The sequence below is a fragment of the Sinohyriopsis cumingii genome, chromosome 7, assembly GCF_028554795.1.
Source record: "Sinohyriopsis cumingii isolate HCF-2022 chromosome 7, ASM2855479v2, whole genome shotgun sequence".
Lineage (NCBI taxonomy): Eukaryota > Metazoa > Mollusca > Bivalvia > Unionida > Unionidae > Sinohyriopsis > Sinohyriopsis cumingii.
Window position 1 is genome coordinate 26,779,247 of NC_142967.1, and position 16,001 is coordinate 26,795,247.

Below are 16,001 nucleotides of genomic sequence, written 5' to 3' on the forward strand. Positions count from 1 at the left end.
TTCCCCTTGACGCCCTATCGCCCCACTTCACTACTAACGTAGTACAGAGAACACAGTTTGTGTTTCATTTTGGATCGAATGTATAGCCAGTGTAGGGTACATAGCAGGGGGAGGTGTGCTTTGATCGTGGTACTCTAAGGATGATCTGATCTGATCTGAAGTTTCTGGAGTTGATATTGGGACGAACCAGACAGAATTGAGTTACAATATTGACGTCTTGAAAGTACTAATGAACACACAAGTGTTGTAGTGGCACTAACTGAAAGATATTTGCGGATGGAGCTGATGCGTCTCGGCTCAAGATATGCAGTCTTGGATATGTTCATGACATGTTTGCGCAATATGAGAGTACTGTCGAGAGTAACACATAAGTCTCTTACTGATGTGTGAATTTAATGTTGTTGTTGCTGATATTTATTGTTTGAGGTAAGGGATTTGACTGACAAAGTCTTTTTGTTGTTATCAGAATGGCCTCAGTTTTATCATCATTCATCTGCAGCTTGTTACATGTCATCCATTATTTCGAATCAGAAATGCAACTCTCTACACCTTGGATGGAAGCATCAACTTCAGTTGGGTGTGCATGTTTGGGTGCCATCAGCGTACAATTGGTGAGACACTGAATAATGATCTCTACCACTTGAAAGCGGCTGAGTGTATATAATAGAAATAACAGGTTCAAGAACAGACCCCGGTGGAACACCACGATATAGATCAACTGGGCTGGATTGTATTCCATCTGCGGACAAAACTTGTGTCCTTTTGACCAAGTAGGACTTGAACCACAGTAAGGCTGTATCATGAATGCCAAATAAATGCTGGAGACGGTGAAGTAATATATCATCGTATATTGTGTCAATTGCTGCAGACAGGTCAAAGAGGGTGAGGACTGTAATCTTTCCGATATATATATATATATATATATATATATATATATATATATATATATATATATATATATATATATATATATATACGAAAATTGATAGCGACGCAAATACTAAAAGGTTCCTAACATTGTACCTAAACAAACTCTTCATTGGGGAGGAAATAGTCTATATCTACAACAATCTCCAGTATGAACACTTAACACAAAAACCAAGTTAAATTCCGACAACTTGTTATGCTGTCATCATCCCAAAAAAGATGTCTCGAAAAATTCCTAAAAAGGAATTATCGATATGCATATCCATATATGTCGAATAACCAGGTTTTTATTTGGAAATATTCTTCAGAAATATCATCAGTACACATAATTTATTATATTTTCCCCTTTTTTTCTTCGTTAAATTTACGTTGTCAGAAAGACCGCTTCGGTGGCTTAGTGATTAAAGCGTCTTTCTCGGAAGCGAGAGGTTGTGGGTTCGATACCCGGCCGAGTCATATCAAAGACTTACAAAAATGGTACTAACAGCTGCTTCGCTTGGCGCTCAGCGTTAAGAGGTTAGTGTTAGGACTGGTCGGCCTGGTGTAAGGATAATGTGAGTGGGCGGGACATCATGCTATATGTCTGCGGCATGATGCCTCAGTGCTGGACATCACTATAAACTGCCACACTGCAGACATCGTATCGATATGAATGAACAATTGTTAAACCTACGTTAAAAATCCTAATCACACACACACACACACACACACACACACACACACACATTATCAGAATGGACACGCGTGCAAAAAATAGTATAATGTTTTAGGAATTATTTTGTAGACAAAGCATATACACTCCTGTAGTAAAAGCCCTAGGTTTGAGTTTATTAGATTTGATTGAGGATGAACTAAATCAGCTGGTTCGTCTATTTAAAAGTTTAGATGTTGAAGTGAACTATGTGGACTAGTTTACTGAGTCACAAATGAAACTCTGAAACAAACAAATGAATGAACGTGATATTCACAATGTCCAGAACAAACGTGAGAGAAGCAGTATTGGAAATACTATTCCGATCTTTTAAAGAGTTATTTAGGAAAAATTTTCGTAACTTTCCGCTAATTGAATGGTTCAGACCATGACAGGTGTTCTCTGGAGTATTTAAAAATAGCAGAGTGATTGCAAGGCCCATCGTATATCTATCAGATACGTACCATTTTATTAGTGAAAGCGCAACTGAATGTTTTGGTAGAAAAGTAAGAACATTGGAGCCAATAAGCCAAGACAACGATGAATTCTTATTTCGCTGGCTGAATGGACTGTCACACACCGATTTTTTGCGCTACCTTTGTTGATACAATGTTTTGGATTTAGCCTAGCTATAGATACCATACAAGTCAAAACATAGCTGGCGTCTCTACATAAAGTATACAAGTGACCAAGTATAAACACGTCTTCTTTAGCTGGTAATAAGAATGGCCAAAAATGTACTTAATTGTTTGCATTTCGAACTTCCTCAAAATGTACTGTTTTAGTTCTGCAAATTCGAATTACATGAGCTATATCATGGTTATAAAGCTTGATTATTTATTTCGAAATTGTGCTGTAAATTTGACCAAATGTCTAACTGCAAAATCATTCTCCGTTTTACACTCAAAATCTAATGAATATGACATTCAATAGGGTCTTTTTGATAATTACAATTGAAAGAGTTCATATTTTTGCACATTATGATTCGAAACAATCAATGACAAAGCAAAATCCACAGGCTCCCGAGACAATATTCGTCTCTACTTAATCAAATCACAGACAATTGTATTTTGGGCAGAATTGACACAGCTAATAAATTCAATCCATAATCAGCGAAATTGAGTAGAATCGACAAAAAAAACCCCTAAAAATCCATTCATTCCAGACCAGCTTGAAAATCTGTTGCAATGAGCATTCATTCACAATATGACTCTTAATTTCAATTTTATTTTAAGTCGACCAAAACGACAATTTTTGATATTGAGGGTGCGACGAAGTTCAGAAGTCGCTGTGCGGTGCTATGTACGTATTAATATTGTTACTGTGTGTTGATGAATTGAATATTTATTTTGGAATGCAACATAAATTAAATCACATTGTTTTTGTAGTATATTTGTTTTAAATAAGCCTTTGGAAGAATAAGAAAATGAGTATATAATAAAAAAATTATTGCATTTGTATGGAAAATATTAACTCGGTTTTTCGGATGGGAACTTCACTCTCACATGTCGTGCAGTATCAGTTCAAAAGAAACTCGTTCATATTTTGCCATACAAATGCAGTACCCTATAAATACATAACAACATAAATCTTTTGATCAAGCCCACAAAACGAACGAGATTGTCGTTTCGTATGCATTCGTAGAGACCATCAGGCGAAGACAGAAACGTATTCACTTGCCAGATGAAACGAGTTCTTTTCTCCGACTAAGAAGAAAACAGGAATAATGTCTTTAATTTTTTCACATATCCCATGTCTTATATTTACGTTTCTATTATCTATTTAGTTATCAATGTGAATACAATTAGAGGAATATGCATTTATAAAAATTCCCTTTCGTGCATGGAACGACGCGCGGACGTAAATGAAAAGACCTAATATTTGACGTGTGATATGGTTTATGGATTGAACATTATCAAATATCACACTAGCCAAACTAAACAAGGGTGTGAAAGACATCTGAATATCATAGCGTCAAGTCCATTGATCTAAATATCATAGCGACAAGTCACATATAATGCGTCCTTGTAAAGCAGATAAAACTGGCAATTCATCATTGATCTATTTTGGTGTAGATCTGGTGCTTATTATTCATCCATTTTGAACGTATAATGTTTATTGTGCCAACTTAAGAATATGATGGTGACCCTGAATATGCCAATTTGTGGTATTGTCGGGTGTTTGAATAGCCCAGGTGTACAGAAAGATGTAAGTTTCTTTCAAGTTCCGAACGTTTTGACTGATGATGGTGCAGAAACAATGAAATTATCTGAAGAAAATCGTATTTTATGGAAGGCGACTGTTAACAGAAACGACCTTGAAAATGAAGAGATGGGAACGAACGATTATTTGCTCTAAACATTTCATCGAAGGTATGTTTCAATTAATTTGCCATCTAGTCATAATATGTATTTATCTTGTATTTACTGATATTTGAGTTCATACATTAATAATGCTTAATAAAATCTCAGGACAGCAGCAGAGGCCTATCTTTTTGAAGAAAAATTGTATTTATTTTAATGTTAAATAGTATCAAGATTAAATATTGACATTTCTTTTCATTTTTCATTTATTCTCGACTTTTACACGCTTTAGCTCTTTTAAATAAAGATACTATCTCAGCTGCCTTTTCTTTTACAGGTGTCAAAGCTTATTTACCCGATAGAACCAGTCCACAGTGCCTGCCATGTCTAGATCTCTGTCACTGAAAAATTAGTTAACCTGCAACAGGAACAACTAACAAAAGATTTAATTGGAACGGCCCGCGTAAACATTAGCCATATTTCGGAGGCAGGTTCATCTGTACTAACATTAAAAAGATGCTTAGAATTCAGGGAAAAAATGCTAAAGACATATAAAAGTCTGTTAAAATTACAGATAACCAGTACTTCAAACCAATGCCACTGATCACAAAGTAATGGAATACGTGTCATTTAGTCTGCAACATGAAGACAATTCAAAGACAATATGTATGGGGATAAAAACTGATTTAACAATCGAAGCGATCAAGCAACTATATAAAAAAATCAAGTCCAGAATAATCGAAATCAAAGAAAACGCAAAATTTGATTACAAAGCGTTATGCAAAATTCAATCTTAGTTTGATGATTCATTTTACAGTGTGGACGTGTTAAAACTTGTTTTTAGCTTGATATAGGGATTTACGAGTAGCAAAAGTAATAGTCTGTTGAAACAAGTTGAATGTCCATGTTCCTTATAAAATAGAATGAATATCATTTCCAAGATATAGCCTATCATTTGAATGTTTCTTTACCTACTTTCTAAGAAAAACTCTACATTAGACTTTGTTTTCTTGGCGATGGCAGAAACGAGAACACTTGAGAAAATCAATACCTATGAATTGCAGGAAAGAGTATGCATAAAACGTGTGTGTGTCTGTGTCATTAGGAATTTTGCAGTTTGGCAGTTTATAGTGATGTCTAGCACTGGGGCATCATGCCGTAGACATGTAGCATGATGTCTCACACAGTCACATTTTTCTGACGCCAGGCCCACCAATCCTAACACTAACCTCTTAATGATGAGCGCCTAGCGAGGCAACTGTTAGTACCATATTTGTAAGTCTTTGGTATGACTCGGCCGGAGTTCGAACCCAAGTCCTCCCGCTTCCGAGGCGGACGCTGTCACGACCGTATAACAAGTAGCTGTTGTGCTAGAATGTTTCGAACTATATACAGAGGGGTCTAGCGGTGCTGTGAACAAAGTGTACATATATTCAAATTACTAACATGAAGCATCTCATAGACATTGGCAATCAAGGTTGTGTTACATTTATGTCTGATGGTGAAACAGAACCTTCGACAAGTATGGAACAGAAAATTCAGGACTTATCAATAATCTGTTAACATGTGACATTGCAATGGCTGACAGAAGCTGCAGCAGAGAAGATGCTGTGATCTTTAGTGAACCTGAATTAGCCTAACCTAACTGTATACATGGCACGTCACAGTTACTTCAACTCGATGTTGAAAAATTCTCGAAGAATTACATCTTTTCGAATTCATGTGGAACGAGCAACTGTTCTCCTTTTGCAAATGTTGAGCTTATTGTCCATTTCGAATTCATTAAGTTGAGATGCGTCGAGATAATTCCAGCTATTGACAAAATGGTTGAAAAGGCCTATTGTTTGTGTCCCTCGAGTGCTTCGTTTGAGTGAAACAGTGACATCCCATTTTTTGTGCCTACCATCACATTTACATTGCATGTTTGACTGTTGGGCATATACAACATCTATAAATTTACAAATAAATTGCAGCATATTCAATCGTTCTCTTTTTGAATCATGTACACAGATTTTACTGTGTGGAACATTCGTCCACGATGGGGATGACAAGTGACTATCGGATATGTATTTTACGTGTCTATAGGCCAGGAGACCTTGTCGATATGACTGACACAATTATCAGATGAATCTCGAAGGCAAGAAATCACCTCTCCTTTAAGAATGGCACTACTATCAGACGACTCTTGAAGGCCAAACACACCTTTCCTATAAGACTGGCAGCATTATTAGATGAATCATGAAGGCCAAAACACCTCTTCTATAAGACTGGCAACATTATCAGATGAATCGTGAAGGCCAAACACACCTATTCTATAAAACTGACAGCATTGTCAGACGAAACTTGAAGCCCAAAACACCTCTTCTGTACGACTTGCAGTATTATCTGATGAATCTTGAAGGCCAAAAACACCTCTTCTATATGACTGGCAGTAATATCAAATGAATCATGGAGGCCACAAACATCTCTTCTATAGGAATGACAGCATTATCACATGAATCTTGAAAGACACAAACATCTTTTCTATAAAACTGGCAGTATTGTCAGATAAATCTTGAAGGTCAAAAATACCTTTTCTATAATATTGGAAGTATTGTCTGATGAATCTTGAAAGCCGAAAACACATCTTCTGTATGACTGTTATTATTATCACATGAATCTTGAAGGCCGGAAACACATCTTCTATAGGACTGTCCGTATTATCACATGAATCTTGAAGGCCAAAACGCATCTTCTATAAGTTGGCATTATTATCAGTAGAGTCAAGAAGGCTATGAGTTCTCATCATAATTACTGACAGTTTTATCAGGTGAATGGAAAGATAAGTATTACATAAATACCATAGTTTGCTGAATAAAGAAATTTTTATGGCGAGTAAAGGTCTAGTGGCAGATGCTTTATCTGCTCGGGAAATGGACGCACCCGCCCATCCACGAGTCTCCTGCTGCCTTGCAGGTCGGCTTTGGTTAGCCAAAGACTAAGGGAGTAAACCCTAAAAGACAATCTGGAGTGGAGACCCTAAGGCAGCTGGACGATGTACTACATCCCCTTCTGGCAACTCCTTGGTCTGGAGAGGGATGGGCTCCGCCAGACGACTTTAGCCCAAGACACACTGATAATGCTGGACAAATCTGAGGTTACAATACCGGATAGGTCGTCGCCCGGGTCAACAAGGACCGCGCCTGCCGTTGTCCACCAGGACGGAGGTGACAAGTGTGCTACTGGTACTATGCATACAATCAGAGCAAGAGACAACATTGCCATCGCCACCTGGAACATTAGAACTCTGGCGCAAATTGGAAGACTCCAAAAGTTGACACATGAGCTGGAACACTACACATGGCACATTCTGGGACTCTGTGAAGTTAGATGGAAATCCCTAGGAGAACACCAAACCGAAGACGGGCGTATATTATACTATAGTGGAGAGTGTGACAAGTCCATAAATGGAGTAGGCTTCCTTGTAAACAAAGCCATCAAGGGATCTGTGCTTGAATGCTGCCCCATATCTAGCAGAATCATTTCCATTCGCCTGAAAGCATCTCCCTTTAACATCACAATTATCCAAGTCTATGCTCCAACTACCGATCATGATGATGAAGAAATAGAGGAGTTTTACAACAAACTACAGGGTATTCTAAACGTGGTCAGTAAGAAAAAAAAATATCCTCATCGTCCAAGGAGACTGGAATGCCAAAGTTGGCAAAGATGCTCTAAAAGACTGGGAAGTACATTGTGGACCTTCTTGCAATGAGCTTACCAATGAGAGAGGGAGACGGCTGCTCGAGTTCGCAAGCTACAACAACTTGGTACTAGCCAACACCCTGGGACAACATAAAGCTTCACGATGCTGGACATGGCATTCACCAAATGGAACCCATCACAACCAGATCGACTACATGCTGGTTCAAAACTGTTACCGATCTGGCATCAATAGAGCAAAAACAAGGACATTCCCAGGTGCTGATGTTGGGAGTGATCACGACCTCGTGATTATGAACTTCCGAGTGAGGCAGAAGAAAATTAACAAGCCAAAGAACATCAGGCTCAAATTCAACCTTGAACAACTGAAGGACCCTAACATCTGCAAGTCATTCCAAGCCACAATTGGAGGAAAATTTGCTTCACTCCTTGTGATGGATGGTGATGTCAATGAGATGACAGGCACCTTCAACACAGTCATGACAGCAGCTGCCAAGGACATTATTGGCCTCCATCGCCCGAAGAAAAAACCCTGGGTTACAGAAGAGATTCTGAAGTTGTGTGATGCACGAAGAGAACTAAAAAACATAAGACACACAACAGGGGCATTGAAGTACCGAGAATTAAACAAGAATATCAGGAAAAACTTGAGCAAAGCAAAGGAAAATTGGATTGGACAAAAGTGCACAGAAATGGAGAACAGTCTGATAAAGAATAACAGCAAAAAGGCATCCCAAATTGTGAAAGACCTCACCAGACAGAAACAACCATGAGTCAGTACCATTCAAGACAAAAATGGAAAATGCCTCACAGAAGCGAGTGACATTGCAGAAAGATGGACTGAGTATTGCAAAGAATTCTACAACCATCAGTCCACAGGAGACCCAGAGGTGCTTGAAGTTCCAAACTCCTCAAATGATGATGACTTCTCCATTCTCAAAGAAGAGGTGGAGTCAGCAATAAGAGCACTGAAGAATGGGAAGGCAGCTGGAAGACAACATCCCAGCTGAACTTATCAAGAATGGGGGAGAATCAGTGAAAGAGCTACTAACAAAGATCTGCAACAAGATCTGGCAGACAGGTGAATGGCCAACACAGTGGACCCAGTCACTGATTATAACACTTCCCAAAAAAGGAAATCTCCAGCTGTGCCAAAATTACAGAACTATCAGTTTGATCAGCCATGCTAGTAACGTGATGCTGAAGATCATCTTGAACAGACTGAAACCATAAGCAGAAGAAATAATCGCTGAAGAAGAGGCCGGGTTCCGGAGTGGAAGAAGCACACCAGAACAAATATTCAATCTCAGGGTTCTGTGCGAAAAGTACTCGCAACACCAACAAGACATCTATCATGTGTTCATAGATTTCAAAAAGGCCTTTGACCGAGTGTGGCATGAGGCATTGTGGGCCACAATGAAGAAGTATAACATGGGTCAAAAGTTAACCAATACCATCAAGCAGCTGTACGCCAAGGCTACCAGTGCAGTAATTGCCCAAGGTGCTGTAGGGGACTGGTTCCAGACAACAGTGGGAGTGCGTCAAGGCTGTCTCCTGTCACCCACGCTTTTCAACATCTACTTAGAACGCATCATGAGCGAAGCCCTGGAAAACCACTGTGGGACAGTCAGCATTGGAGTGCGTAACAGCACCAACCTCCTCTTTGCAGACGACATTGATGGGCTGGCAGGCAGTGAAGATGAGCTAGCCACCTTAGTGAAGAACCTGGATGAAACATCTTCCAGATTTGACATGGAGATAAGCGCTGAGAAGACAAAACTGATGACAAATAGTGGCAAACAAATCTCAGCCAAAGTCGGAGGACATGAACTGTAAACAGTGAGCCAGTTCAAATATCTTGGTTCCATAATCACTGAAGAGGGATCAAGAGCAGACATTTTGTCAAGAGCAGCACAAACAATGGCAGCTATGTCAAAGCTAAGACCCATCTGGAGAGACAAGAATATCTGTCTGAAAACTAAAATCAGACTATTGCGAGCTCTAGTCATCTCAGTCTTTTTGTACTCATGTGAGGCATGGACTCTGACAGCAGTGTTACAACGAAGAATCCAGTCACTTGAAATGAGATGCTACAGAACCATCCTTGGCATCTCTTACATGGACCACATCACAAATGAAGAAGTGCGTAACAACATCAGGCACGAAGTAGGCCAATATGAGGACCTCCTCACCACCGTCAAAAAGAGAAAGCTGAAATGGTATGGCTATGTCACTAGAGCCAACAGTCTATCCACAACAGTCCTGCAGGGCAGCGTCCAGGGTGGCAGAAGGAGAGGTAGACAGAGAAAAAAGTGGACTGACAACATCACAGAATGTACAAGGAAAAGTTTTGCGGAGACACAGGCATTGGCACATGATCGAGACAAGTGGAGGGAACTGGTCAGATGTTCAGCAGCACAGTGCCTTAACGACCACATTAGGTCATGAGACTGATGATGATGATGATGATGAAAGGTCTTGCAACAGAAAGAAATATACAGGAATAAACCATGGATCGATGACAATTTGTACTTTTAACGGTCGGACCCTGAGAATGACATGACTACAAATCATCGTAACCTTTATTAAAACTGTTGCTAAGATTTATTTATCATAACTGAATGACACAATGGAATGATTCACAAGTTTTTGAGTTACTGATGAGTAACCAATATGGTAAATAATAATTTAATTCTAATAAATTTCGAATCTTCAAATCACCGCTTTATCATATATCATCTAATTATCAGATGCACAATAAACAACAAACAAAATATCATAGTCGTAATACACTACACATTGTTAACAATAAATATTATAGACATAATACACTACACACTGATAACAATAGATATCATATACATAACACACTACACACTGATAACAATAAAATATCATCAACATAATAAACTACACAGTGTTATTAATATGAAATCATAGACATAACAAAATACACACTATTATCAATACGATATCATATACATAAAAAACTACACACTATTATCAATAATGTATCATATACATAATAAACTGTCAATAAGATATGTTCAATATATTAACACTTCAGAACTGAATAATACGAAGAGTTCTATTAAATATATGTTTGTTCATTTACACTCATTACAATACCATTTTCCTTTAGGAACATATTTGAGTTTTATACAAATTGTTCGAGATTATATCTTGCTGTAATTTTCCTTGTTTTACACATTATCATCTGCCTTCCGTCTCGTCTCCACTTTGCCTCACTCTGAGTGGAGACGGATTTGCTTCCCTCATTAACTAACTGCGTTTTGGAGTAAGTACATTTCTCCTTGAAATCTATCTACGCAGGAGTTCGGGCATAACACATCTGGACTGGAAATCTAAAGCTTTTGCAGACATTGTTTGCCACAGTGCATTGTCTTTTTAAACACGTACATATATGTAGTCACGGGGACGCCATACATAAAAATCACAGTACCGTCTGTCTGACAAAGACATTTGTATTTCCATCTGGCAGTAAAGGAGGGTTCATGATGAATAGGAAAAACCTTTCTTTGGTTTCAGCCACAGTACATCCACTGTACGATGGTCGCTGTTACTATAGTGAAATGCATTATAGACAGCCAACCCCACACTACCCACGCTATATAGTTTTCACTGATTATCTAACCATTGTTCACAAGTTTAATATTTACATGTTTACTCTGACTTAATCTTGAATATCCCATATTTGCGGTCGCTTCATGCTTAGTTCCCCAATCTCTTGCGGCACTATAGATGGGGAACTAACTTCTATCTGAAGCACAAATTGTTTTAATGTTGCCAGAGTTGAATGGGAAATGACAGCATGGCAATGACGAAAATATTTAGATGCTGCGATTCTGCCTGTATGATATATGTGCCAGAAAATACCATTTGAAAGGACCATTGTCTCCCTCTATAGATATGTTGCTTATTCCTTTGTAAGAGATTTCTCTACATCACTGCTATTATCACCACTTCATGTACAGGTATAATTATTGTATATGTATGCATGGCTTTAATCAATAGCCAATAATGATTTCGGTTAAAAGTTTTCCGAGAACTTTATCTGTTAATGAGAACATGGCAACATTTGGCATAACATTTTAAGATCAGCGGTAAATAAATTTTACTCGTTTCCTCTATATGATGGTATGTCAGGCAATTTGTTATTATTAGGTACGCAATGTAGAGTTGCATTTTTGAAAGCTTTTTATTTTGCAGTAGACTGTTAGACCATATCTTTAAGTATTTTGTGTGGTGTGTCAAATTTAGTTGTCGTAGGAAACACCAGTATACACGTACACCATTCATTGTAGATTCCTTGCAGATTCTTGCTCAGGTCTTCAAGGCAAATAAGCTACGGTAATATGCGAATAACATTACCTGCGACCTCCCATGCATGTCCGATGTGCCGATTCCACATTCCCATATGTTCTAACAATAACCAATGACTCTTCACGCTTCTTCCTTACTCGCATTAATGAGCCATCAAACCAGAAAGATGGAAACCGACCAAAAATGTATCTAATGCTTAATATTCCATCCTTACAGTTCCTGTTGTGAATGGGTGATGTATACATGAACTATAAATCAAATATTATGAAACAGGGGTGAGTCAAGCAAATTTGTAAAGTGCTCAAAATATAGTCTCAATAAAATGTAAGATGGCAGTATTCTCTTTGAAATTATCTATATATCTATCTATCTATCAATCAATCTATCTATCTATCTTTCTATCTATCTATCTATCTATCTATCTATCTATCTATCTATCTATCTATCTATCTATCTATCTATCTATCTATACATTGACGCAGTCACACTTGACTATTAAACGGAGGGTGGTAAAAATATAGGAAGGTAGAAGTAGAACTGATCGTAGAGTAATAATAAAGAAGGTATAATTTTGTGAATTTGTGTCAGTCTACGTTTTCATCCCCTCATGCTCAGACCAATACGGCTACCGTGAGGGAGACACGATAAATGACCATCAGCTAGCAAAGACCAAAGTATCACTAGGTCTACTTGTTCCTGACTATTGCTTTAGAATGTGATACTGCGAAGCTCCTGCTTGAAATATACCAAGTTAGGAGTTTCTGGAATCGTTGGTGGTAATTTGTTCTAAGTGTTTATTTGTCTTGGAAAGAAGCTGAGCTTGAAACACTCTCTTGCTGCTGAAATCTGCAGGAACTTCATGAGATTTACTCGAGTTTGGCTATTCGTTAGGGTTATATATTTGACCGCGGTTATGTCCACTAAGTTGGTCGCTATGTTGTAAACACGGTTGTTACGTGTTAAGGCTATTTTAAACAGTAACAAGAAAATAATGAAGACAACAAGCTTTGAAAAAATTAACAAATAATTTATTTTGTTAGAAAAACCAGGTAAAAATGAGAAAAAGAACTTAGGGTTTTACTAATAATATCGAAAATATAATCTAAGAATAATCCTATAATTATAAAATAGAAGTCCTAGTAATAAAAGGTCCTAATCAAATTGAGTTCCAATCCCGATGAAATCCAGACTGGAAGGTCATGACGTATGCTGTTTTCTTTGTTGTACTGATGTGTTAACGGTTGTTTGTTGAATCACAGAAAATAATATTCCAGTGTTTGAATTCTGAAAATTTCGATAACTGTCGTTGTCCAAGAATTAATTTAGAGCACAGGTATTTCCAGGGAAATATAATCTCTTAGAATCCCAAACGTTTGAAGAAAACAATTAAAGCTTAAACTCAAAACTGGTCACAAAAAACACCTGGACGTCACAAGAGTCAAGGCAGGAATAACATTATTTCTCAACACATCAATATTAAATCTGTATTCTGCGCAAAGCAGGTGCCACGACTCGGGTCAATAGTCTGGTTAAACGAGATTTTTTAAATAATTGCTACATCTTATTTATCATGTACTTCAAGTACGGCCTCGATTTCGCTTTATGAATCTACTCTAAGTAACAATAAAAAATAAAATATAAAGTTGGTTACTTCAACTCATGAATCATGGTCAGGAACTATATTATCATAAAATACAAAGCTTCTATTATTAGTGTTTACGAAACATTGAACTGAATTTCTGGAAAATTAATTTCTGGAAAATGTCAAACCCAGTAAAAAAAAATTACAATACAATAGCATGTAATGGAATAAAAATATCAAACAAACAATTAAATTAAATAAAATATAAATCAAATCAGATATACATAACTCGGTCAGCTGGGCCTTGTTGCGTCCCGTTTCAAGCGATCCCCACTGGAGATGATCGAACAGGACACTAACGCTGCTAGTGTTTTCTTATCTGTTTGTGGTGCAACTGGTGGCTCCCCTTTGAATCATCTTATGTATCAGATCTTTGTTATGTGGATTCAGACGGTTAAGCAGTACTCAATTCCGGCCGCACAAGCGAGAAACATGCTGCACTTTTTATTTCTCGTTGCTGATTTGACAGTTGAGGCGCAGGAAATCAAGGTTGATGTAGCCTGTTTCACCGTCTTGCCTATATGGCGTTTTCAAAAGAAGTCCTTAGAGACTTTCATGCCAGGATACTTTGATCTGTGCTCAATAGATCGCTTTTGCCCCTTACGTGTGTAATTGGACATGATAGGAGATTTCTTCCTGTCGACTCTTAGGATGCTGCATTTTTTCTGGGTGGAAAACCATACCCCAATTTCTTTCTCATATAACTTTATAAATATAAATCTGCCATCACAAACTCTGTACAGCAGGGTTTAACTAGAGCTCATTGAAGTCTAGTTTTAATGAACCAAAGCTATATTTATTAAAAGTGGAAAAATATACAGAGAAAGATCAAATTAAAAGTACCTTTGGTTCCGATAAATGTACCCCTTTTATTTCCTTGTGTATATTTATTGGATCCAGACATCTTGGAAAAGCTTGTATGCACCTTGAAACTTGCTTTTCTTCTTCTGGTTCCTTGTGTATGCTGATTCTTGAAAATTAAAACCATGTACAACATTCGCATTGCTTACTCTTTCGTCCGATTGTCGCTGAAACTATCCAGTAGACAGTTTATATGGACCAGATTTCTTGTGGCATAGCTCATGAAAGTCACCCTCAAGTGAATCACGAGAAGTGTGAATCACGGTGTTTTCTGTTGTCTTCTTCATTGTAACTATCGTTGTCAACTATCGATTTTCTTTGGAATCAACATGGCGGGTCTGGCGTACGCGAGTTGCATGGTAAGTAAATGTGTACCTTATTTTGGCGTCAGTGAAAAGACCGTTTACTCTTTGAGTCTTATTTCTTGTCGCAAAATGACAAGTTATTGACATTGCAAAATGACAAGTTATTGACGCTGTAGACAAAATGAATGCGTATAAAATATTAACCTATTTAGATTAATTTGTGCAAATGGTTGAAATAAATATTTTTGTTCATGGCAGTCTACATTTACACAGGTATGTCGTGTCTCAACTACTGTCGAGGAATCGTCGATTTTACGATACGAATTTGGCTGCCATAAGAAAGAGGTAAAGTCATCTGCAGAACAACTTTCAAGTCTCTCTCTATCTCACTCTCTCTCTCTCTCTCGTTCATTTGAGTAATTAAGATATTAAGTTTCAAGACGTTTGTGGTGCGAATTTGATGTGCAGCACAAACGCTCTTATTACGCAATATCGTGTTTAGTCCTATACAAGGTTTGCGGGAGACAACATTGTTTTGTCAGAACCACATAAATCTCACGCAAGCACCGATCACAGTTTACATATCAATATCTTTTCATTATGGTGTGGAGGACAAAGTGTGAAACCAAATCTTCATTAGCTTGAATGCAGTGTTGCCTTTGATATGGAATGGCATAAAATATACTGTCTCAAGTAAGCTCTTAGAAGGCAGAAAAACGGTAACATGTATTCCATATAGGTGCTAATATTATATCGAAAGGGTTAGTTTTGTGAGTCTAGAAGTAATACACTCCTTGATGAGTAACCTATTGAAAAACCAGATGCAAGTCGAGATAAGTTATAGTTCAGATTTCCCTGGTGAGTAGTCTTGGTTTTTTTTTGTCATTAGGTTTATTTGTGTGCTGTACCATCAGATTACTGAAGAAAGATTAACAAAATTACAATGTCACTTTTGTAATGCGACCTCGGAAGGTCGATTCGGAACATTGTAGGCTAAATCTTGAGGTCGCATTTAACATTGAGCCGGAACATTTAGCGGTCTCTATTCGAAATGTACCATTGTGTACATATTCAGTAAATGTAAATATTGTATTCAATTTCATAAACAGTAATATAATATTGGAGTTGACCATGACCTCTCAAACTGTTTGGCTTCTGTGCGTACATGATTGGCTGATCATGGTAGTTGTGAGATTTACACTGCTGACGTTTCTGCGCTACGTCAC

General features: G+C 37.7%; 1 protein-coding gene across 1 annotated transcript in view; it reads left to right on the plus strand.

Annotated features, from left to right (window-relative positions):
* The window catches only part of LOC149794930 (uncharacterized), a 62,812-nt gene that overhangs the window by 43,530 nt on the left and 3,281 nt on the right, over positions 1 to 16,001 (plus strand). Inside the window, exon 7 of the mRNA XM_089964006.1 lies at positions 15,049 to 15,120. Coding sequence (XP_089820132.1) covers positions 15,049 to 15,120 — 72 coding nt within the window. The remainder of the gene's footprint in view (positions 1 to 15,048; positions 15,121 to 16,001) is intronic.